The 22567-nt window shown below is 37.6% G+C and overlaps 1 protein-coding gene across 9 annotated transcripts in view; it reads left to right on the top strand.

The window, feature by feature from the left end:
- The window catches only part of NSD2 (nuclear receptor binding SET domain protein 2), a 102490-nt gene that overhangs the window by 47535 nt on the left and 32388 nt on the right, over nucleotides 1–22567 (top strand). For all 9 annotated transcript variants that reach the window (XR_010606183.1, XM_065634925.1, XM_065634926.1 and 6 more), the window contains 6 exons: nucleotides 8407–8572; nucleotides 13817–13983; nucleotides 14353–14844; nucleotides 19528–19672; nucleotides 20686–20763; nucleotides 22223–22341. Coding sequence is in view for 8 of the 9 variants with exons in the window: in XM_065634925.1 (XP_065490997.1) it covers nucleotides 8407–8572; nucleotides 13817–13983; nucleotides 14353–14844; nucleotides 19528–19672; nucleotides 20686–20763; nucleotides 22223–22341 (1167 nt within the window). In the remaining variant the exon portion in view is untranslated. The remainder of the gene's footprint in view (nucleotides 1–8406; nucleotides 8573–13816; nucleotides 13984–14352; nucleotides 14845–19527; nucleotides 19673–20685; nucleotides 20764–22222; nucleotides 22342–22567) is intronic.

Raw genomic sequence — 22567 nt, 5'->3', positions numbered from 1 at the left:
CCTTTATGCCAAATCAGCGTTTTTTCTATTTCAGCCGAGACAGATTCTTTCAGAAGTGTCCTTGTTGCAAAAAAGTGTAGATATAAGTATCTACCTTCACCAGAAAACAATGTTTTGTGAATCTAGTTGCCTGTTGGCAGTATTATCTAGGCTTGGGTTTCTCTGTTTTCTACCAAGAATATTTGGATTCAGAGCATCTACCCATGCTACCTTGGATGTTTGTGAGCTACCGAGAAGAGGAGATCTGTTAAGAAAGTGTTTTGGGAAAACTCTTCCCTTCTGAATTCTATAATGGCATAGGGGAGTGCTAAGGGTAATGTACACATTCTGGTCTTGAAAGAATGTGACACCATTATACAGGCAGATAACAAAATGCATATGGATATGACAGTCTGAAAATCTGTAGGTGTGCTGAGATGATTGAGTTTTCGTTTTGTTATCGTATGTGGAATTCATATGGAAGTTACTCAGAAATAACTGTTTACTGTGCCAAACTTCCTCGTGGTTCCACAGTGCTGCTTTTCCAGGCTTCTGTAGCATCTCATGTCCACCCTGTCAAATACATACCCAGATACCGCATCAAAAGTTTAAGCTTTTGAGGGTGGGTGAAGGTTGGAGAAGTTGGATATAGGCAGAAATGTTTTTCTCATACTCAGTAGAAAAGAAGGTTTCATTCATCTGATCAGGCCTTATCTAATTCAAATACCCATTTCCGAAACATGGAACCTTTCAGTAATAAGCCAGTAATTTACAATTTAAGAGGTCATCTAAATGTAAATGCAGAAACTCAAAGCAGCTAAAAGAAACTGCTCTCTACATTTTTAAGAAAGATTGAGTGTTGGGAAGTGTTCCAGAACTTGCATCGTATTGGATCTATCTGTGAATGATTGAATCTGTTTCTCTTCAACTCTTTACTCTGAAAAAAGGGTTGTGTCCTAGTTACTAAAATACGATGTTAATTTCTAAAATACTTGCTCATACAGTGTTTATGTAAAGGAAGATTGCTGATTTGGATAGACAGATTTGTTTTTAAATGTAAAAGCATCTTTAAAATATGTCATCTGCTGGAGACTTGCTAATGAGGGAACCAAAACGAGAAAGAGAATTGAAATGTAATCAGGAGTTTAGTCATTGATTTGAAATACCAATTTGAGCTTTTATCTTGTTTTGAAATCTATAATCCACATTATGAATCCCTGTCTAAATTTAAGTGGCTTTTTATTTTCTTCTGCTTGTTTTCCCTCTTGAAAAGGAGCGTCCCGTGTGGTGATATTCAATGTGCTGTCCACAAACTGCTTAGATGAGTTTGGAAAGAAATGGAGGAAACAAACCTATTGTCACAGAACTTAGATTTGGTTTCAAAGAGCTTCAACAAGCATAGAAATGTTTTCAGGGGATCTACAAGTAAAGCAGTGATTTTCCTCAGCCTTTTTTTGTCCTCTTGTTTTATAGCTTTACCATCTAAGCACATGGAAGAAAACGAAATAAATCCTGTTTGTGGCAAGAAGATTCAAACTTAGTGTCTTCTGCAAATGTAATTCTTCACACTGACAGATTCGACCCCTTTTAGTAATAGCAGAAAAGAAGCAAGTGGTTAGTAATAGAATAAAAGATAACTTGAAGATGTACATTTAATATAATTGCTCTTGAAATTTGGAAAATTGTAGTTAAATCTCTGGTTTGGTATAAAACTATTAGAAATCTGAAAAACTAACAAACTAACCCCCAGCATAGATTGTTCATTTTTTGCTTTGATCTTGACTTCTCATGTCCTCTTCCTCTTCAGTCTTTATCTCACTGCACCATATAATGCATGTTTTACGTAGGTGTTGGGGATTTAATTGTCCAGAGGTTGCTGCAGTGGCCTTTTGAGGGCTGCAGCCTTTGGATGCTCTACTGAAGTGTCCTCTTCAACACAGAGCTTTGCCAACTCACTGCTTCTTTCTCCAAGTTTCCTCATCCTTCTCCGTTTTGTAGTAATAATTCAGTGTTTTCTCTGAAACTTCTTGCAAGAGTCTGGCTTTCTCTTTGGTCTTCTGCCTGAAACATTCTCTCTGCAGGCAGTGGTTTGTTGAATATGTAATTACACGGCGTTTTTCCATTAAATAATAAACAGAATATAACAAAGTGGAAAAACTTATTTTTATTCTTAATACATTCAGTTACTTGTGGTTTAGTATCTAAATATACTCCCCCACATCCCAGAAGGTGGAAGCTGTTTGGATAAACATAGGGCTTCAAAGCACTTGTCCTTCTGGGGTAAACATTTACTGCAACGTGTGAATTCTAATCTTAAAAAAAAAAAAAAAAAGAAAAAAGGAGGAAAAAAGAATAAAACACTGAAGGAATTATGTTTGAGAGGATACTGTACTTTTATAGAAAGAATCTTTTAGAATGAGCACTGGCCATTTCTTAACAGACTTCAGTTGCCACCCTTTTCTTTTAGTGTATATCGAGGGTTTTGCATAGATTTTAATCAGCTGTAGTTGCAATTTTTGGTTTTAAAGGGATTTGGCTTCATGAGGTTTTTGTCCCCAGTCACAGAGTGAGAAGAAGCCACTTCTCTGTCCCAAGTGACAGGACATCGCTCACTGAGGGAGTAGCTCCATCCATCCATCCATCTATCTGTCCATCCCTCTGCCTGAAGGCTGAGCAGGGAATTGTCTTTTGTCAGATTAAATCCTGAATTTTTCAGGAGGCAAGAGCCTTCTTAGGAACATAACTGTGATGGTGGTTTATCGAGGAAGAAACATTTGGAATCTTTGTCCTATTACGTAGTTTGTTTGCTTATTTATAGTTCCCTAATCATTGGTGCATTCAAGTGATAGAACCATGTTACAAAAGTAATATTTTCTGCTATGCTGCTCCTTTTTTCTCCAGAAAAGCTACCACCACCTGAACCTCGGAAAGGACTGGAGTTTGTCCTGCAACCATTTCCTTAGTTCACTGTCTTTCCTGATAGAGAGGCAAGAGAAGACAAAACATTTTACTTCTATTTTTATTACACAAGTCCATGATAGAAAATAGAAGTATCAGTGGATGAAACACAGCACAAGTAGATAACAGGACCAGAAAAATATATGATCTTGGTCAACAAGCAATGTTATCTTTTCCACAGTTTAGAAAAAAAAATCATATTTAACTAAGTTTTTGTGTTCTAACTTTGATTCAAAGTACATTTTAATTGTATTTGTTCTGCTTAGGGACCTTGATGATTTTGTTTTAATTTTTTTGGAATGCTAGTATATTTTTTTTTTCCTGGAATTCCAGCAGTCTGTGTTTGTGGTATGACCTTCTATTACAGCGCAGTCCAGTGGAAATTCTTTGGTCCAGGGTGGAACTGAATTGAAAATGAAAACAGAAAGGGAGATCTCAGATATCTGCAAGTTGTTCAGCATGTTATGTTACACAGAGGAGAGCGTTTACTGTCTTCAGTTGTCTTAATTGTTCTGTTTTTTTTCTTGTCCAATATTAAATTCAGGTGTGTATTCTTCACCAGTTCTCAACATTATTCTTTGTCTAATCCCTTTTTGACAATTTACAGTTAGATGAAGTTTTTTAAAATTATTTCTATAACTTTCCAAGTTTTTATAGTGAAATACTAGCTTTTTGATGCTTCAAGTGATTTGCAATAATTTTGAAGGGTTATAATTCCTTGCACATATGTGCACATGTACACAAAATAAATGATAATATTAATATCTCTACCACTGATGATTTTAAAAGGAATAAAGTTATCTATCTCAGTCTGACACCACCTACTAAGCCTTCTAGGTGTTATTTAAAATAATCACCTTTGTCCCTTGTTTACAAAACACTCAGCGTGGTGTTTTCATAAGAGTCTACAAAGGTAAAGCTCTCAGTACAGTAAAGGTGCTGCACTTAAATGCATTTTTCTTTGGTCATTTTAAGATAGTTTTAAACTTTGAAATTACCCATCACTCATGGTATGTTCTTATCATATTCATTAATCAGACCAAAACTAAATGGATACTGACTGGATTATTTTCATGAAATGTAGGCAAAGTTAATTAAATACCAATGTTTTCTGTGGCCAAGCTGCCACTTTGGGCTGATGGAATGCTGACAGCAGCGTCAAAAATTCTCGTTGATCTGCCTGTCACTTATGAAAATGCTTATGAGGATGCTGAGAGAAATGACAAACAAATGTGTGAAATGTTAAGGGAAGAGGAAAGGCACATTGGTTTTTTTCTTTTTTTGGTTCTTCTCAGCGTATTGCAGCTGCCGGCCCAGGTGAGTTGTTCAGGATGCTGGTGCCGCTCAAGGTGTAATTTCTCACAGAAAAATCCAGTTGCGATAAGGGAATTACTCTGTTCCACACTCCACGCCCCCCTGGACAAAATAAACTTAAAATCCGTCTAGCTGCCTTTCAGAGCAAGTCATGAGGATACTAATCCAGAAAGTCGGGAATTTCAACGTCTGCCATACTCAGTAGTGCAGAGCCTGTCGAATGGCGTGTGTACCAGTGTTAGGACTGGTCTGTGTGGGAGTCATCACCTGCTCTTCCAGGCTTTGATTGCCCATTTATGTAACTTCTCTGCAATCTGGTGTTTGAAAGGGGAGAAGAAAAAAAAAGCCTTGGAATTACTTCCCAAATTAGAAAAGAAATATGATCACAATCTGTTTCTTTCTGTTTAGCACAGGGGTGTCAGACTCCTTTTCACAGGGGGCCCCATCAGCCCCACGGTTGCCTTCAAAGGGCCGAATGTAATTTTAGGACTGTATAAATGTAGGAGTAGTTATGTTTATAGAGTCTTAAAATTACATTCGGCCCTTTGAAGGCAACCGTGGGGCTGATGGGGCCCCCTGTGAAAAGGAGTCTGACACCCCTGGTTTAGCACAATGGTTTAAAGTGCGGGGCTAAGGTGATTGACTTGGTCGTTATCTCAGAGCCTGCAGAGCTTGCCTATAATTAAGGAAGGAGAAGGAGGGGATATTCTGCAATTAAATGAGTTTATGTTTACTTCTGTCAAAACCGCAGTAAAAGCTAACGGGATGGGTCATACGCGGAGCAGTCCAGACTTATTTAGCAAGGATGGCAAGAAAAGACAGGCTTTACGTTGTTGACATTTATGGATAGAAGATCTTGAAATTTTTCTTGTTTCTAATTAGAAATAAAAAAAATCATCAAAAAGACAGAATGAGCCAAAAATTGAGGGGAAATTATTTTAACATAGTTTGATGTTGTGTGACCTTCCCTTGCTTTATAGTTATGGTGTAAACTGGGAATCTCCCACCTTAATTTGCTTAGGTATCATCGCAGAAAGAACTGATCAGCAATTGCAGGAGATATTCCCTGTCCTCTGGTGCATTCACACAGACACCAACAGTGGCTCCCAGTCCTGGCTCTTCATCTTCCATGGGTGCGTGGTCAGATGCCCTGTTCTGTCTGACTGCATATTGTAGGAATCGAAATTTGCCTAAACGACAATTCCTCTTTTCTTCTGGAGGAGAAAGAAAAAAAGAAGGAAAAAAAAAAACCCAAAACACACCACAATGTGCAAGCCAAATTACTTTTTTTCTGTATTACTTTGTAACTTGAATGGTGATTTCCTATTCTTAAAAACTGCAGAGAGAACAAGCGTGTCATGAAGAAGCTCCAGCTCTCGTTGTATGAGAACATAGATGCCCTCAGGGGACTGGGTGGTAAAATTGTTCGGAAATGCACTTTTCCTCCCATCTCATCAATAATTTAAAAAAACAAAACAAAACTGGATACTGAAGTAAAAATCTATGCACATGACTGTGTTCCAGTATCTACCATTTTCTCGTGGTTTTAAACAATTTAAATACGTAAGCATTTAATGCTATTCTGGGAGTTTGCAAGAATATTTTTGAGAGAAAATATCGAAGAGGCTGTTGATGTCATACAGCTGCTTATCTCAAAAGTATATGCCAGAAATTTCACCTCACTGTTACTGCTGAGGTACCTATGGAATAGATCAGAGTAAGTCCCAGAATGAGAAAATCAAACTAAACCAGAATGATGTGGGAAAGTAAGATGGAAGTGAGCGAGTTCATGGTGATATTTTCTATAGGTTTTTAAATAACCTTATATGAGAGCTCTTTAAAAATATGTGTATAGATTCTGTGGTGTGTTTTGCCATTCTTTTAAAATATGTGCATTTTATCAATAAAAGGAAACATAAATACGGCAAATGTTGTGTAGCTAAACATTGCAGGTTTTGTCAGAGCCTGTCATTTTCAGGATTTTGTTGTGATCCAGTATAGTAAAAGAATTCTGGACATTTTTAGAATTTAAGTGCTTGTAGATATATTGAAATGCAATATTTGCCCCTGTACTGCCAGCCCTTATAGACTATGCTTCAGTACAAAGCGCTGCCTGCCCCTTTTCCTTATTCTGCTCAGAGCGTAGTCATAAATCTTCACAGTTTAGTTGCACTTTCTGAAAAATACAGGGACTCGTAAATTAAAAATAAATTTCAGAATCCCGAGTAGCTTTTGCATTTCTGAAAAGTTAACTCATTGAAAAATATTTTCATCCCACCTATTTAGTTTAAATGCTGAAGTCAGTTTGAGTGTGTTGGGATTCATGTTTTTCCGGATCTGTTCTTGGCTTACATATGTATTAGTTTTTAGCTTTTCAGCGTAACTTTTCATGTCGTGTTTAACTGCTGGAAGGAGCATTTGGTTTTTCACATCTGCTTGGAATCTTTTAGGTCTATTGAGAGAGCTGGACTCGAGGGAAGCTCAGTGGGGGGGTTCTGAGAGTCTTACAGAATCCTTAGAGCGCCAAAAGCCTTGAGAGATGGGAACATGGCTCTGGCTGGAGGCACATGAACCAGCCCCGAATCCATCAGAAAAGCTGAATCGCTGCATGAGTAACTGTCCCCAACAATCGTCTGTGTTTACCAGGAATAGCTTTAAAAGCTTTGAGGAAAGGAGTTTCTGAGTGCATTAATATTTAGGTTTTTTGATTGGATGTGCCTCTGTGTCCGAATAGTGAAAAAATATCCGTGCTCTTGCAGCACATCAAAGATTTTTGTTGTTTGTGTTTGGAAACTAGCATGTGATTAGTCATGGTAGTGTTTTCTGAGTTTGAAATTTGTACAAGGTAACCTGATCTGAATCAACCTAACGCTCCAAATACTTGTTTTCTGCTTTCTAGGTCTCCAGTTTCTTAACATTGTTCTTTCTTTCCTCTTGCCGCTTTTATTAATTAAAACAGAGTTTTGCTCCAGCTGTAACATTAAATCCACTGAAAGCCTGATGCTTCATTCAGCCTTGCACATGTTTGAGCTGGTGCTCCACACAATTAACAATGCAACATGTTGCACGTAAATTCAGTACTAGAAAAATGCAAAAGCAAATAAAAAATACGTGATTTTTTTACAGATATCTGTAATGAGACGCGTTTGGTGCTTTCTTACATCCAGAGTTAGTGTTTACCTAAATAAAGGTGTTCCTTATTTATATCAAATAGAACAGAAGAAGCCAAAAAACCAAAATTTAACTAACTCCGTGAAATGGCTTTAGCTGGTGAATAAATGTCATAGGGGAACGCAAAACTCCCTTGGCGTAGTTAAATGTATCCCGTGAAGTGGAAACGGTTCTGTAATTGTTTCCTGAGAGCTAAAAGAGTTTTATAGCTCTAGGTGAGCACTCAAACTTTTACTGCTAGAACGGGAACAGAAAAAAAAAAAAAAAAAACCAAAACAAACCAAAAATGAAAAACAAACCACAACTTGCAAAAGGGCTTGGGGAAGATTCCAGGTCACAAATTCTCAGCATGTGAAAAGACAGCTGAAAGATGCAGAGTTTGGGGTTTTTTAACTGGTTATTTATCTAGTTTATATTCAGACAGAAAGGAAATATTTCAGTCTATTCTAGTTTGGTTTTGGTTGTTATGTTTTGTTTTAATCTAAAAACACTTTTGTGTATATAGCGCTCAACTTGATTATTAATATGCAATACAGGGGGAGGTTGGCTTTTCCACATCTACATCCAGTGCTCAGTTAATGTGTTTGAAATCAAAGCAAGCTTTCCTGATGGTCTGTCAGCAGTTATTTGAAATGATAAAGGCAAACCACAGCCTACTTGCCAGTATTTCTAACTAAAAACAAAAACATAAATGGAACTTGGATTTTTTTTTTTTGCTCTGAGAGAAAAGAGATTAAGATGTGAGGTTTTTATTACATGTGAAATATAATTATGTTTAACAAACATGGTAGCTCTTTATTCTGGTGAACTATTTCTTATTTCCCTCCTTCCATTACCACTCTGTGTTATTGTATATAATAAGAATGTTTAAGCAGAATACGAACTGTAGTTTGTTGTTTATTTTTGTGTGCTATTTAGTAATCCTAGTGCATATCTGAAGAAACATAATGACAGGTTGCTTGCTTTCTTTTTTTATCTTTTAAGGCTCCTGCTAAGAGAGATTCAACTCAAAGTACTGTCAAAGAAGACAAAGTTCATCTGTTAAAGTATAATATAGGAGATCTAGTGTGGTCAAAAGTGTCTGGTTTTCCATGGTGGCCATGTATGGTTTCTGCTGATCCTGTTCTCCATTCCTACACTAAACTAAAAGGTATGTCAGTGATGCTACAAACATCCAGATTTCTTCAGGCATACATAACCATTATTTTAGGAAAATTCTGGTTTTAATTTTAACTATTCGGTTATATTTGCAACTGAATCAGCTCCTTACTGTCAAGAGTAATGTTAGAATCATGTGGACACTGTTCTTAAGCACATAGCAGACGGAGGTTTTTTTCCACTCTGTCTTTTTAACTTGGAACAATCTCCAAAAGAAATCAAAATTGTTATCTATGAAACTGTGTGGAGTCTTATTAAAAATTATATGATGGTGCTTTCGATTGGTTTTTATGGAGATGCTTGGAGAAGTGATATGGGCTAAAAATTATATTGAAAGCTAATGGGAATTAAATAGTGCTGGTGATTGTGCTTTGCTAAAAGCAATCCATAATTCAGGCAGCTGAATTTTCTGTGATTCATGGAGTCAGTACTGGTATATACAGACAACAGTAGTTGATTCCGAATGCAGGGACTGTAGAGGGTTAATGAAATTTTTAGGTAAGAATCTGTACTATTTCTTAATCTCATCTGCAGCTTTGTTCTCTGTTCTGATACCTGAAACTTTGGAGGCTTATCCGCTCTGGTTGTAGAATGATAAAGTAATATAGGTCGGAAGGGTCCTCTACAAGTCCTATGGTCTCCAAGTTCCAGCAGGTTGCTCAGGGCCTTGTTGAGTCTAATAGTTCATGTTTCAAGGCTGGAGACTTCACAGCCTCTCTGGGCAATTTGTTCCATGGACTGGCAGCCGTTGTGGCAAGAAGATTTTTATCTAGTTGAAATTTCCTTTCTTTCAACCTGTGTCCACTGCTTTTTTTATTAGCGCTGTGTGAATCAGATTGATAAGGCACAATTTGCCCTTGGTGAGTCTGTGCTGGCCATTCCCAGGCACCTTCTTGTTTTTCATGTACTTGGACATGTCTTTTAGGAGAATTTGCCACATGGTCTTGTAGTCATTGACTGTAAGCTAGTCAGCCTAGATTGTAGTTCCCCAGATTGTTCTTGTTTTTCTTGAAGATAGGTGCGATGTTTGCAATGTCTGCCTTTTTCCAGTCCTGGGGTATCTCGCTGGTCGTGACCTTTCAAAAATTACAGAGATGACCCCTGTAATCACATTGGCCAACACCTTCAGCTCCTTGTCAGGCATCCCATCCGGTCTCATCATCTCATAGGTGTCCAGTTTGATTAGGTGCTCCCTGACTACTTCTTAATATGCTGTGGGTCATGCCTCAGTCTTGCAGCCTTTATCACTAGACAGACGGACCTGGCGGCTTGGGGGCAAATGTTACAGTTTAAAAAACAAACAAACAAACAGAACTCTGAGACAGAGAAGGCATTGAGTACCCCAACCTCTTCTGAGTCCTTTGTCACTCAAGTCCCCTGACTCAGTGACCACTTCTTAGCCTCCTTTTGCTCCTGTTGTATTTACAGAAACTCTTCTTGCTGCACATTGCATCCCTCGCTACTTTTAACTCCAGCTGAGCACTGTAAACTCTTTTTTACTATGTTTATGCCAAACTGTGCTGAAAGTTTGAAGACCTGAAAATGGAATCCAGGAAACTTACAGATTAAGGAGAAAAACAAGAAGCTGATAGGAATGTCAAACCAAAGAAGGAGCACATAACTTTGTTTCAATATTTATGCTTCTATGTACTTTCATGTATTTTATTAGATCAAGCAGAAGTGTTGACTTCCATTGTTATGGACAGAGTGAGGCATATACTTGTCACTAGAGATTTCAGTAACTTTTAACTATGCATTTCCATATGTGGGGAGTGTTTTTGTGGGTTTTTTTAATGTAGTTTTCAAGGGTTGCATTGAGAACTTGGAAGGCAGACTAGAGTATACATCTGAAATTTGCACCAGTATTACAAATTCCCAATGTGGAAGGACTGTAAACATGTAGGATTGGAAGTCAGAATAATCTTGACACTTTGGAGGTCTGGTCTGGAAAAAAAAAAGTAGTTCAGTAGAAGTGTGTAATTTTTACAGTGGGAGGTGATCAAGCTGGGAAATGAGTGAAAAGCTGTATTTTTGCAGAAAGGTATTGGAGAGTCGTGATAACCCATTGTAGTTTTCTCTACAGAAAGACCAAAGTTGCACTGACATAAATTAATAGTGTTGCTTAGAAAAAGCATGAAGTAGACGCTTTGCTTTTCCAGTGATAGTGTGGCCTCAACGGGAGTACTTTGTTCTTTTCCTTCTGTTTGGACGTCTTATTTGAAGAAACATGGACCAAATAGAGAAGGTTCTGAGGATGGAAAGAACAGAAATCTAGGAGTCTACCTGCACAGGCAGACTGAAGGAACTGGGGATGTTTAATCTGACAAGGAGCTAAAGGAGAACTGAATAACTGGCCTTAAATAACTTGAGTTACATGCAAAGAAGAAAAGGCATAAACCCTTCTTGTTCTGGGAAGGAGAGAGCTTAGTAGCAATGAATATTTAGGCTACGTATTCAGAAGAACTTAGAAGAGGTAAAGGTAGTGAAGCATTGGGGTGGATTGCCTGGAGAAATGGTGTGACTTCATTCATAGGAGGTTTTCAAGAACAAATTGAAGGAGGATCTCTAGGATTATAGCTAGGCTCAATGTTGGTAGGAAACTAAACGGCTTCTTGAGAACCCTTTCAAGCATTCATATGATTGCTAGAATGGTTATTGTAGACTCCTCAGACAAATTTTTCTTGTCGCAGTCTTTCAGAGTTTTGATCCTGTGATTTTAGTCTTTGGATTATTAGGTCTATTATGCAGTAAAGAGCTGGATTTTGAGAGAAATAAGGCTGTTTATTTATTCCCAGCTGAATTACTCTGCTTCTTGCAAGGAACAAGGTTTATGCTTCATTATCAAGAATCTCTGTGGTAGCTTTTTATAAGAAACTATAGAAATAGATCTAGCAAAAACCAATGTCATATGTCTGAATGCAACCTGTAGAGTACTAACAGAAAGAAGAGCCCACCCCATGTACTTTGAGATGTTAACTTCTATCTCTTTCATGTAATATGGATGAGGATCGTTTCTGATATTTGCTGTGGAGTTGGCTTGGGCCTGCCTTTCCCTTCAGGAAGTTTGACCAGGTCTGGGGAGCTGTAATAACTGATAAATGACCACTGATGTGTATATTTCCATCACTACATATTTCCAGCCTTGTGTTATCTTTCACCTCCTGTCCACAATTGAAGCATAATCAAAAGTCTCCTGTTCTAAACAGAAGAGTCCTTTTGTCTGGGAGTTGTAGAAATATTCAGCTAGATCTCTATTTCTCATTTCTAGGATTAGGTTCAACAGTGTTTATAAACAATCTGAATTTCTGGATACCAATACTTGATTTCATCATTCCAGCTGGTTATGCTTGAGGAAAGTTTATAACTTTGAACTTACAGGATGCACACACTCATGTAAAAAGGCCCATACTGAGTCAGACTAAAGCTCCATGTCATCCAGTATCCCGGCTCTGCCTGTGGTCACCCACAGACGTGAGGGTACCGAAAAAGACAAGTAATAGCGGTAGGTCCCCAGAACACTTCCCCAGACCTTCAGTAACTAGTGGTTCCAGGGTTCTGTGAGCCCAAAGTGATGTCTTTGTATATAACAACCCTCAATGAATTCTGTTATTTTATCCACGAGCATTGATACAAACACAGCCCATAGAAGATATCTGAAGATTTACCAATAGGTTCAATTATTCTAGTGGTTCTATTATTAGACTCCTTCATTAGGCAGTTATATATCCAGCATTATATTGTAAAAGGAGCACAGTGTCTGCGTGGAACTGGGCTGTTGGCTGCTCAGAGGCAGATCTTTACAAGTGGTTGTAGATGTTGTCTGTGCCATCTCTCTGTCTGCAGCTAGGACATCCTGGTAAAATATGAAAACTATCCTCTATTTCATCATTGACAGATTAAGTCATCGGAGCTCAGTAGTCCCTAGTTAAGCAACATTTTCTTGATGAGGGCAAAATAATTAACCGTGCAAGGGAATTGCTCCCGACTGTGCATTACTGGAACATGTACTAGACTGCTGGACTGGATGTGTGATGCATACAGTCCCAAGAGCTTTCCCTATGCCATTCCTCTGGATTCTCATATCTCATCTCAAATGAGTCACTGTAAGTTTAAAAAACCCAGTGATAATAGCGCATGAAGCAACCGACTACGAGTTGGTGATTAAGGCAGAAGACATGCACTGTGTGAATAACCTAGCAAAATCTAGACCTAGTTTAAAGACATCTGTAAAGAACTGTGACTTATTTGTTCTGACTGGGTAGACATCCTGATGTCCTTTTCCTCCTATACTACATTAGACATACTAATGTGGTGACACCTTGAAGAACCATAGATACTGTGGGTAGGGGGGTAGCTGATCCTTTTCTAGCAGAATAGAATTTACAAACTCAAAATTGTAAGTCATCACGGTTAAAACCTCCTATTTTTAAATAAGACCATAATTTGAACACTTAAACAACAAATCTGCGAGTTTTAATGAAGAAGATGCTGGAGGACATTTAAAGTCTGATTTTCTTACCTCTGCCTTTTAGAAGTTGGTTAACTGTGAACTGTGGTAAATTTTGGAAGTGTTGTCTTCCCCCATCACTGTAGACACGCTGAGATATTTGGAAGGGGAAGGTTGTATCCCTATATCTTAATACAATAAACCAATATTTATTTTCACAATCTTAGAAAAATGAGTGTTTCTTGTCTATGTTTCAGAATTGTTCTCTTATCTTCCTGTTCTCCCTTCCACCACCCAAATGCTCTTTATTTCTTGCTTTGATTCCTTACTTGGTTAAGGTGGAGTTGTGATTACAAGTGTTAAAACTAGCTGAAGTATGTGTTTCTATTCAAGAATATTAAAATATAAAGTTTAGGCTAATCAGAGATGTGGCTGAGTGCACAGGCTATCCAGGGTTTGGAAACTTTTTCAAATGTAGCATTTTCAGAAACATCCAGGCCTACGTGTAAGTTAATATACATAGAAGGCACGGACAGATTATTGTAATCTGAAGGTAATTTAGCAAAGCATGTTCTTGTTTGGAATTAAACTATTGGGCTTTTGTGTCCAACTTCGTAGATCATAGCTCACAGACTTTCAAGATGGTTAAGTGGGTTTTTGAAAGGTTGATCAGTTGTACTGTGCTTTTGTCATGGTAACTACAACAGCTTGCAAAAGACTTCAAGTCTGAAAGTGCAGAGAACAACCTAAGATGTGTCTTAAATACATTTGGTTTTTTTTAATTTTCAGGACAGAAAAAGAGTTTTCGTCAATATCATGTTCAGTTTTTTGGAGATGCCCCAGAGCGAGCCTGGATATTTGAGAAGAGCCTTGTGCCCTTCAAAGAAAAAGACCAGTTTGAACAGTTATGCCAGGAAAGTGCAAAACAAGCCCTCACTAAAGCAGAGAAAATAAAGGTAAGAGGCTACCAAGTCAGACAAGGTTTGCAGCTTTGTATTTTACCGTTACAGCTATGTACGGATATAAATAGATATTCTAGAAAGCTTTAAAACCAGTTTGTACTACAGAGGCTTGTAGGCTTATATTGTACTTAGAGATGCAAAGAATGGGATGATTTACCACTGGTAGTTACTTATTAAAAATCTGTACTCTTTTGCTTTGCCATTGGTTCCTGCATGGTATCAGTGCTATCAAACACAATGCCATTTGAATGTCTGAATTATAATCACACATTACACTTAGTCTCTTGGAATTGTTTTGTGTTAATGTTGGCATTTTGAAATCAAAAGCGAGCGAATTTCTCATGCTGTTATCTTGTCTTGCAGATGCTAAAGCCTGTTTCAGGGAAGCTACGGCCACAGTGGGACATGGGTGTTAAGCAAGCAAGTGAAGCAGTAGGCATGACAGTGGAAGAACGGAAGGCCAAGTACACCTTCATCTATGTTAGGGACAGACCTCATCTTAATCCTCGAGTGGCAAAGGAAGTTGGCATTGCTGTGGAACCATTAGAGGAGATGGACGAGTCATCTTACTCAAGCGAAGAAACCACTCAAAATCTGAAATCGATGAAGGAGTCTGGCATTCCTAACAAGAGGAGGAGAAGGACATCAAAATTGTCTGCCACTGATGATACGCAAGAAAGCAGTCAGTTGGAGACTAAGAATACTACTCCTCAAAAGTCATCTGAACAGGCAGAATCCAAAAGAGGGATAGGCTCCCCTCTCAATAGAAAGAAAACTCCAGCATCTACTCCACGAAGCAGAAAAGGCGATGCAGTATCTCAGTTTTTGGTCTTTTGTCAGAAGCACAGAGATGAGGTTAGTCTCCTTTAGCTGTTATTGTTGTTGATTGCCTCTTCTCATTTCTGTACTTGAAGAAACTTGTTTGCTTTAGTGGACGAAAACTGGTTGTTACTGTAGAATCTATAATACTCTGGGCTTGACAAGGTATGCCTGCGTCAAATCTTAGTCTAGACAGTAACAGAGAAAGAAAGGAGTGTAGATAAGCAATGTAAACAAGATACTGATAATGCCATTGTACTGTAAGCGTAAATCATGTTAGTTTCTTCCTACATAATCTAATAGTTCTTTGTATTAGGCATAACTTGGGTTTATGTATGAAAAATGTTGTAGGTATGCATACGTATGCTCAGGCAAATATAACAAAGGTTATGCTGCTTATGACAATCTATTTGTAGTTAGCTTGTACATTGTTTCTGAAAATGTGGCTCAATTCCTTTGGTTTGTTCCCTTGTCTTCGAACTACTCAAAAACTCCATTTGACCACCTAGGATCTTTTGCTGAGCTTCAAAAGAAGCTGGTTAACAAAGCTTGTGAAAATCACTGGCAGCGTGCAGTCTGCTGGAACAGAAACTAGGTCCTCTAGAGAGGATTGCACTCCAAGACAAGGTAGAATAAATACCTTAATATCAACATTTCGTAGGAAGACTGTTAGAGGTATGAAAGCAGTACTGCTGTTCTAGCTCATTACTTTAAAATCACGACCATCATTTTTCTTCCTCACACCCTCTGCTCTATTTGCAGTACAATTCCATGCACTGAAAGAAGTGTGACTTCTCGTATTTTCATGTACTATTCCATAATACCCACAGAAGGACCACAAAGTTAGTGGTGACTTTGTCACACTCTTTAGCTGTGAATGGTTGACTTCGTTATAGGATGTTTGTGTTAGAAACGTTAATAGATATGAACTTTATAAAGAAAAATTGAAAACCAGATTCTGTTGTATGGAAGACATTAGTTGTGTTTAAACTTAAGATCTTTTTAGATCATTGCAACTTAAGCTAATATTGAGAATTAGAATTAACGCAATGTTGCATATCTTTTAGTGGCTTTGGTTAAATGGAGAAAAGCATTGGCAGTTCAGTTTGCTGGCTGTGGAAAGGAAGGGGTTTTGTAGCCAGACTATTAAATATAGATTTTGATATACTCATGATGAAAAGCTGTATGGGTAAATCACCTGTCTCACGGTTGAGAGACTAGAGTTCTATTTTCAGTTTTTCTGTAAGTAACCTTGTGTCTTGTATAATGGCAAGGGGGAATTTCCTTGGCCTTTAAGGTAGGTAGCAAGAATTCTTGTGCAATATCGGGAGGCATGAAATTACTTCTCTGGAAGAAATGAGATTATTATGACTGGTTTTATGGAGTCTTAGCCAAACATATCTTACCACGGAAGAGACATGCCAAATCTCTGATGTTATATTTCTATTTTCTGTGCCAGTTATCAAGCTTCATCCCCTACTATGGTTATACTGTAATTCTCAAATTAATAGGTAGAAAATGTAAAGACTATTACAATACATTGAAGAATTGCTTTGTCTTCAAGTGTCATTTCAGGAAACTGAAAAACTTGCATAAGCTTGAAAATCACACTGATGATAGTGGCTAATATTGAGTAGCGTTATAAATAGAAGGCAGTGAGTTTCAAAATATTGCATATATTTAAAGAGAGGATATACTAGCATTTCTACCAAGAATACCTTTTAATAAGATCAGTCATGAAAACCCAAATCCACCTGATTGTGTGATCCATTCTGATAGGTAGAGAAGCTTTTATCTCCATAGACTAGAACTGGGTTAGGAACACTCTGTATACCAGGGAACTGTAGGTAACAGTCCCTTGGAGTGCTCCGGGGAGGAGAGTCTTTCCTTTCTCTTGATGCAAAGTTAACTGGCAAAGTGCAGAAGTAGTATTTTAGGTATTTGTGCTTCTCACACAGAACCTAAGTTACCCGAATTTGGTTTATATTTCCAGCCCGTCATGTTGCTTTTAAAATGGCAGCGTCTTTGCCTTTGGTGGAAGGCAGAGATTGTACCCAAAGTCATATTTGGAGTTTCCTATTCCATTAAGCTTATCTGGTTCAACTTGCATGGTTTGCTTTCCGTCCAATAGTTTGTTGCTGTTGTAGATGTTCTGATGCTTTAGGAGGAGTGATAACCTTGGCTGAAAAGACATACCTCTTTTTGAGCTACTTGTATTGGTGGCATCTTATGGCTACTTTAGTATTTGCGTGTGGCAACTTAGGAGAAAGGAAAAATACAGATCTATCTCTGGCCCCCAGACTGGGGAAGGGATGGAGGTGAATGGAATGATTGAAGACTTCTCTTTTGGGGCTTCTAGTAATCACGAACTCTTTTAAAAGTGGAGCTATTTCTGCCGTGGTTTTCTTGGAGTCCAGATTTGTACAGTAGTAGGATTCAAATATGAGTTTAGTTTTATTAATTAGTACTTATTGTGTCACTTTTTCTGGGGATAGGAGGGTGAGGAATAGTTGAAATTTTTAGAAATGAATGATGGCTGCTGTAAGACTGGATGAACTGCTGGAAAATGTTTTTAATGATTTAAGAGGCATGCTGCCCTGAGGGAGGTGTTCAAAGCCTGGAACACTTATGTGGTTGTAGTGACGCATGAAGTATTTTGTGCTGTTACCAAAGGCATAAAGTTATATTTTGTACTATTGGCATTCTTATGCACTTCCTCTGTGAAATGCAACCTTAGGAATCATTAGAAGAGAGTGTCTGACTCGCGATAAAGGTATTGTTCAGTGAGAGGCAGACAGCTGTGCTGTTTATAATAATACATTGATTTAGGCCTTGAGTCTGTTTTGAGATAAATTAAGAAATAATTTTGTCGGTTGGGTTTACAGTTGAAGATTTCTGCATGTGTAAGGAGTTGTTGAACATCAAAGGTAATACATTTTGCTCGGATGAGCAAGGTCGTGCCTGGTCTAATTACCATGTTTTCCACACCTATAGTGATATTAGTTCCTAAACCAAATAAAAGATCTTCCATGTGTTCTGTAGCTTAGTTAGATAAGTGCCTGGGAGAAGCATGTGGTTTTCACATACACCAGGATACCAAATACCTGATTTCCAGTGTGTATGCTGGGATGGAGTATTTCAGTGTGAAGACTTTGGAGAAGACTGCTGGGCATTTTCCCTTGAGGGCTTCTTTGCAAGGATCCCTTAACCATTAAGAACCATGCGCGTCTTCTGCTTGTCATTTCAAAGCACTCCTACTCAGTTGAAAGTTGGTTTTATTCATATTTTGGTGGAACTGGAGATGATGTTAAACTGTATCTCATTTTTGTGAACAAAGCCAGTTATTTCCCAGAGAGTCAAATAACTCTGTGCCCTAATTGAGCACAATGAACTATACACTTTTAGCAGCAGTGGTCAAAATTGATGCTAGTTTCTTTTCCTAAAGAAGTGAGACTTGTTGGAGGGGTATCTTCTGTGTCTGTCTACATTCCCTCCTTTCAATAACTTTTTTGACACTGTTGGATTTTAATCAAGCTTTGAGTAGAGGCCTCCAAATGTAGTTATATTGTCCAAGCTTTATGCAGATGGGTTATGCCAGATAGAAGCAAGAGAACTCTTAGTACTATACGAGGAGAAAAATTACAGCGTGAATTTCCTTTCTAGACATGGAATAATCCCAAGGGAAGGAAGTTACAAGTTCTAATCCCTGGAGAGGCTTCAGTCACACTTGTATCTTGTTTGACAACAGGCAGTGCAATTTTAAGACACCAAGTTATAAGAAATTAGATTTAATCACTTCCATTTATCACAGAAAATTTGTACACTTTGAACACTTGGCTTTGTTTGCCTAGTTTTCATTTTGCTCCGTGATTTTTGGGGTATTGATTACATCACTTCATTAATGAGATTTTGGAGAATGCTGGGTGATGAGGTGAGAGAGGCTGTTTTTAAAGCTACTGTTTGATTTCTGTAGATCATACAATCATAGAGATTTCTGAGTTCTATGATTAATTAAATCTGGTTTTCCTCAAGTAGAAGGATCGGAATACTGGAGGAGTTTGGGAGGATTTTTTTTCCTTTGTTTTTAATACTGGATTGTCTGTGTTGAATAAACTTCTAGAAACTCTCTTAAATCGATGGCTATTATGTGTCATGCTCCTATTATTAAGAAAAGATGCACAGCTTTTTGAGTTCCCAATGTTCATATACATAGTATAAAGCAGTGAATTAATGTAGGAAAATGTTGCATCAGATGCTAGCTTGTGTAAATCTCTCTGCTAAGATAGGTGTAATGAGTTCTGTGTTTAATGAGTCCTCCTACAAAATGGTAGATGTCTTTGTAGGCAAGCATATATTCCAATATTGCTTGTCTGTCTTTTGTGGTATAGATTTAAACTTCATCAAGAAATAATACAAAATTTTTTGGATAACCACAAGGCAAGACTTAAGCTTACTCTATTTTTTGAATGTTAAAAGGCAAATATGTACTTCCAAAATGATTCTTATTACTTCTGAATATGCTAATAGAATTTTTAGAGAGACAGAGAGAGAGAAATGGTTCTTCAAAGGAAAACTGGATACAGAAGGTTTTAATCTAGTTCTGTCTGCAGCAGAAATGTTAAATAACTTGTTTGTATCCAGTTTTGCAAAGCAATAGATGTACGCCATTTTTTTCAATGGTCACCTTTTGTTAATACAACCCTATTTCTGCATGTATAGGTGGTTGCTGAACATCCAGATGCTTCAAGTGAGGAGATTGAAGAACTGCTCGAATCGCAGTGGAACATGCTTAGTGAAAAACAGAAAGCTCGCTATAACACAAAGTTTGCCATAGTGACCTCTCCCAAATCTGAAGAAGACTCTGGTAAACGTAAAACTGTGCTAGTGTACTCTAACTAAATTTGATATACATAGTGGTGTTAAACTAAGCACATATTTGAGACCTGTAGGGAAAACAGCTTTCACTGTTTTCCAGTTTTAATTCTTGGTGTTTGTGCCAATAGCAAAGGAATGCCAATGGTTACAATAAACGCAACCCATGAAGTCTACATTTCTTGCTCATTGTTCTGAAAAGTTGTTATATGTAAACCTTCTACTGTTTAGCGATTGCTGATTTCTCATTCTTCTTCTGCCCACAAGCAGCTGCCATTGCATCCACTGCCTGTTACGAGTGGAAGCTGGAAAGGGAAGATGAAGTGTTACTACTAGTAAAATTTGAGCTGGTTTTTTATGGAATAGTTAGGAAATGGTTTAAAAGTTTAATCAGTGCTACACCTTTCCTTCATATATACCTGAAGTATATTACCTCATGTCATCATTAACTCAGGAAGAAGTATTCCAAACTTTAATCTGAAACTTTCATCCGTTTGGCATTTTATTTTGCTACTCAAAGTTTTTAGGGCATTGTACCAGAGCGCAAATACCTTTTTTTCTCCTTTTATTTTTTTTGTTGCTGTTGTCTAGCGTTTGGTTTTGATAAACAGTCTCAATTATTTTGCAAAATACTTGAGGGGTTTTGGAGTCGCTTATTTGAGAAAGAAGGAAGAAGATAGTTTGTCATTTTCGTGAACTTTATCAAATTTAACTAGCTTTCATTTTCCAAATTTAAATAGCTTTACAGCATTGTAAGAGGACTTATGATGGAAGTATTAGAAGACAACAGGTGCTGCTTTGGGCAATGACAAGAATGAGAGGGAGTGTTTGAAAGTTTGTGAGACTTGGAAAAACTTGTATAAAAATGGCAGTCAGTTTTGTTAACTGTGTGTGTGTGAAATAACATCATTTTTGTGGAAAATTGAAAAGTTTTTAACTTTAAATTTTAAGTGTCAAATATTTGGATATCAGTTTAAAAAAAAAACACATTCTGTATCTCTCAAGGTTCATCATTGAAGAATATTGGAGAGGCCAAACGTAAAGTGTTTCAAGACTCACCTAAAAGGAGATCAAGATCCAGAAGTAATTGAAAGTTGTGTTGTGTGCAAACAGTTCATCCTTATAAGTAGCTATTGAGTGTATTTTTTTTATGTAATCGCCCACGTATCATAATCTCTTTATTTTATCTCAGATGTTGTCTTCCTTGACGGTAGAATTTTAATGGACCCAAATTAAATATCTAAACACTGTAGTGCTGAATTTTGTTCACCTTCCTCAGTGTCATATTGCAAGAACTGTAATTGAAATTGTACCTGTACCAGGTGTTTCTAGTACATATATTGTGTACGTTTATAGTTATCTGCAGATGAAAACATGTCAGTTCAATCGTTCCCCTACCCAAATCCTCTTATCTTAAACTTGGAAGAATATCGTGGGATTTCTTTTGCTGGCTTTTTGTAAGTAGCAGGTTCTCCTGGAGCCATTTCAGTCTGCTTTGTGGATTCAGAGTCTGATCATAGAATATGTCCCAGATTGTTTAGCTAAGAACATTAATTTGAAAATTACCCATATTTTCAAGTTGCTAAATTTTTAATAATTACAGCTATTTGTTCCCACTGGAGTAGAATGCTCGTAGCTGTAGGGCAATTTTCAGTTAACGTATTTGTGCCCCTGGAGCTTGCAATCTTCATACTAATAATACTCTGTAGCTTCATAAACTAGAGAGTGCTGGAGAGTGTAGTAATGTTGTCATCTCATCCTGATGGAAACAGACCACTTCCTAAACCTTCATCTGTCTTTTTGAGGTAGAGCCAGTGCAAACAGTAGCTGAACCTGTGGAAAAGCAGGTTAACGACTGACCTTTTGTCATTTAGCAGCTGCTTCAACTTTACAGTGAATGATCGGCTAAATACATGAATAAGTCCGTTGGTTTAAAATGACCAACATGATTCTCTTCCTAGGATTTTGGTTCACAAAGGGATCTTACGGTCTCCTGTAAAATATAAGTTAAGTGTGTTAGAGAGAATCTGGAACTGCCATACCAGAAAGAGAGAGCTAATCTGTACCGTTGGTTATATCTTGTTTTTTCCAGAGGGCCCTTAATAGACGTCGCCAGTATCTCCATCTGTATCATTTGGAGAGCTTAAAGGAGACTTAAAATTTCATTTCAGTGATAAGAGACTGTTACAAAGCAGCAGGAGAGTTAAAAGCTATTTAGATCAATCACGTGCAGTCTGAAGATACGAAACAAATGTTGGGCAGTAATAGTCAGACCTTAAACTAGTGCTTAGGCAGGTGGACTCATCTTTCTAAAATAACTCGAGTATGAAGCAGTTGATTTGGATGTGTTCTAGAGTTAGTCTTCAGCACCAGAAACCAGGCCTTAAGCATTAAGAGATTATCAAACTGTGTTAATGTTTAACCATGTTTTAAAAATAATGACTGAAAGAAAAGTAACTTAAATAACTAGATCAGTTCAAAATAATTTGAAAGTGGGTTTTAGATTATTTTTCATGTAAGTTTCCCCATCCCCCATCCCAAGGTAACTTACATGGAAATAAAAGAAACCAAAAAAAGAGGACAAAGGAACCTACAGAAGATTTTGAAGTTCAGGAAGCACCTAGGAAAAGACTCAGGATGGATAAACAGAATAATCGGAAGGTAATTATGTCGTTGGTTTGTTTGGGTTGATTTATAGCAGCACCAATCACATTGCTGTAGTTAAGTTTGTCAGCATTTCCGTTTTCAGGATTTAAAAAAGTAATGTCCGTATATCAAAGCAAACTGTTGTAAATATTCAGAGATACATGTGAGCTTATCACTGTGGGGGTTTTTTCTTTGGTTTTGAGGATGGAGATATGACAAGTTGCACTTGCTACTTAAACTG

The sequence above is a fragment of the Caloenas nicobarica genome, chromosome 4, assembly GCF_036013445.1.
Source record: "Caloenas nicobarica isolate bCalNic1 chromosome 4, bCalNic1.hap1, whole genome shotgun sequence".
Taxonomy (NCBI): Eukaryota; Metazoa; Chordata; class Aves; order Columbiformes; family Columbidae; genus Caloenas; species Caloenas nicobarica.
This window is presented reverse-complemented; position numbering and strand designations above follow the sequence as displayed.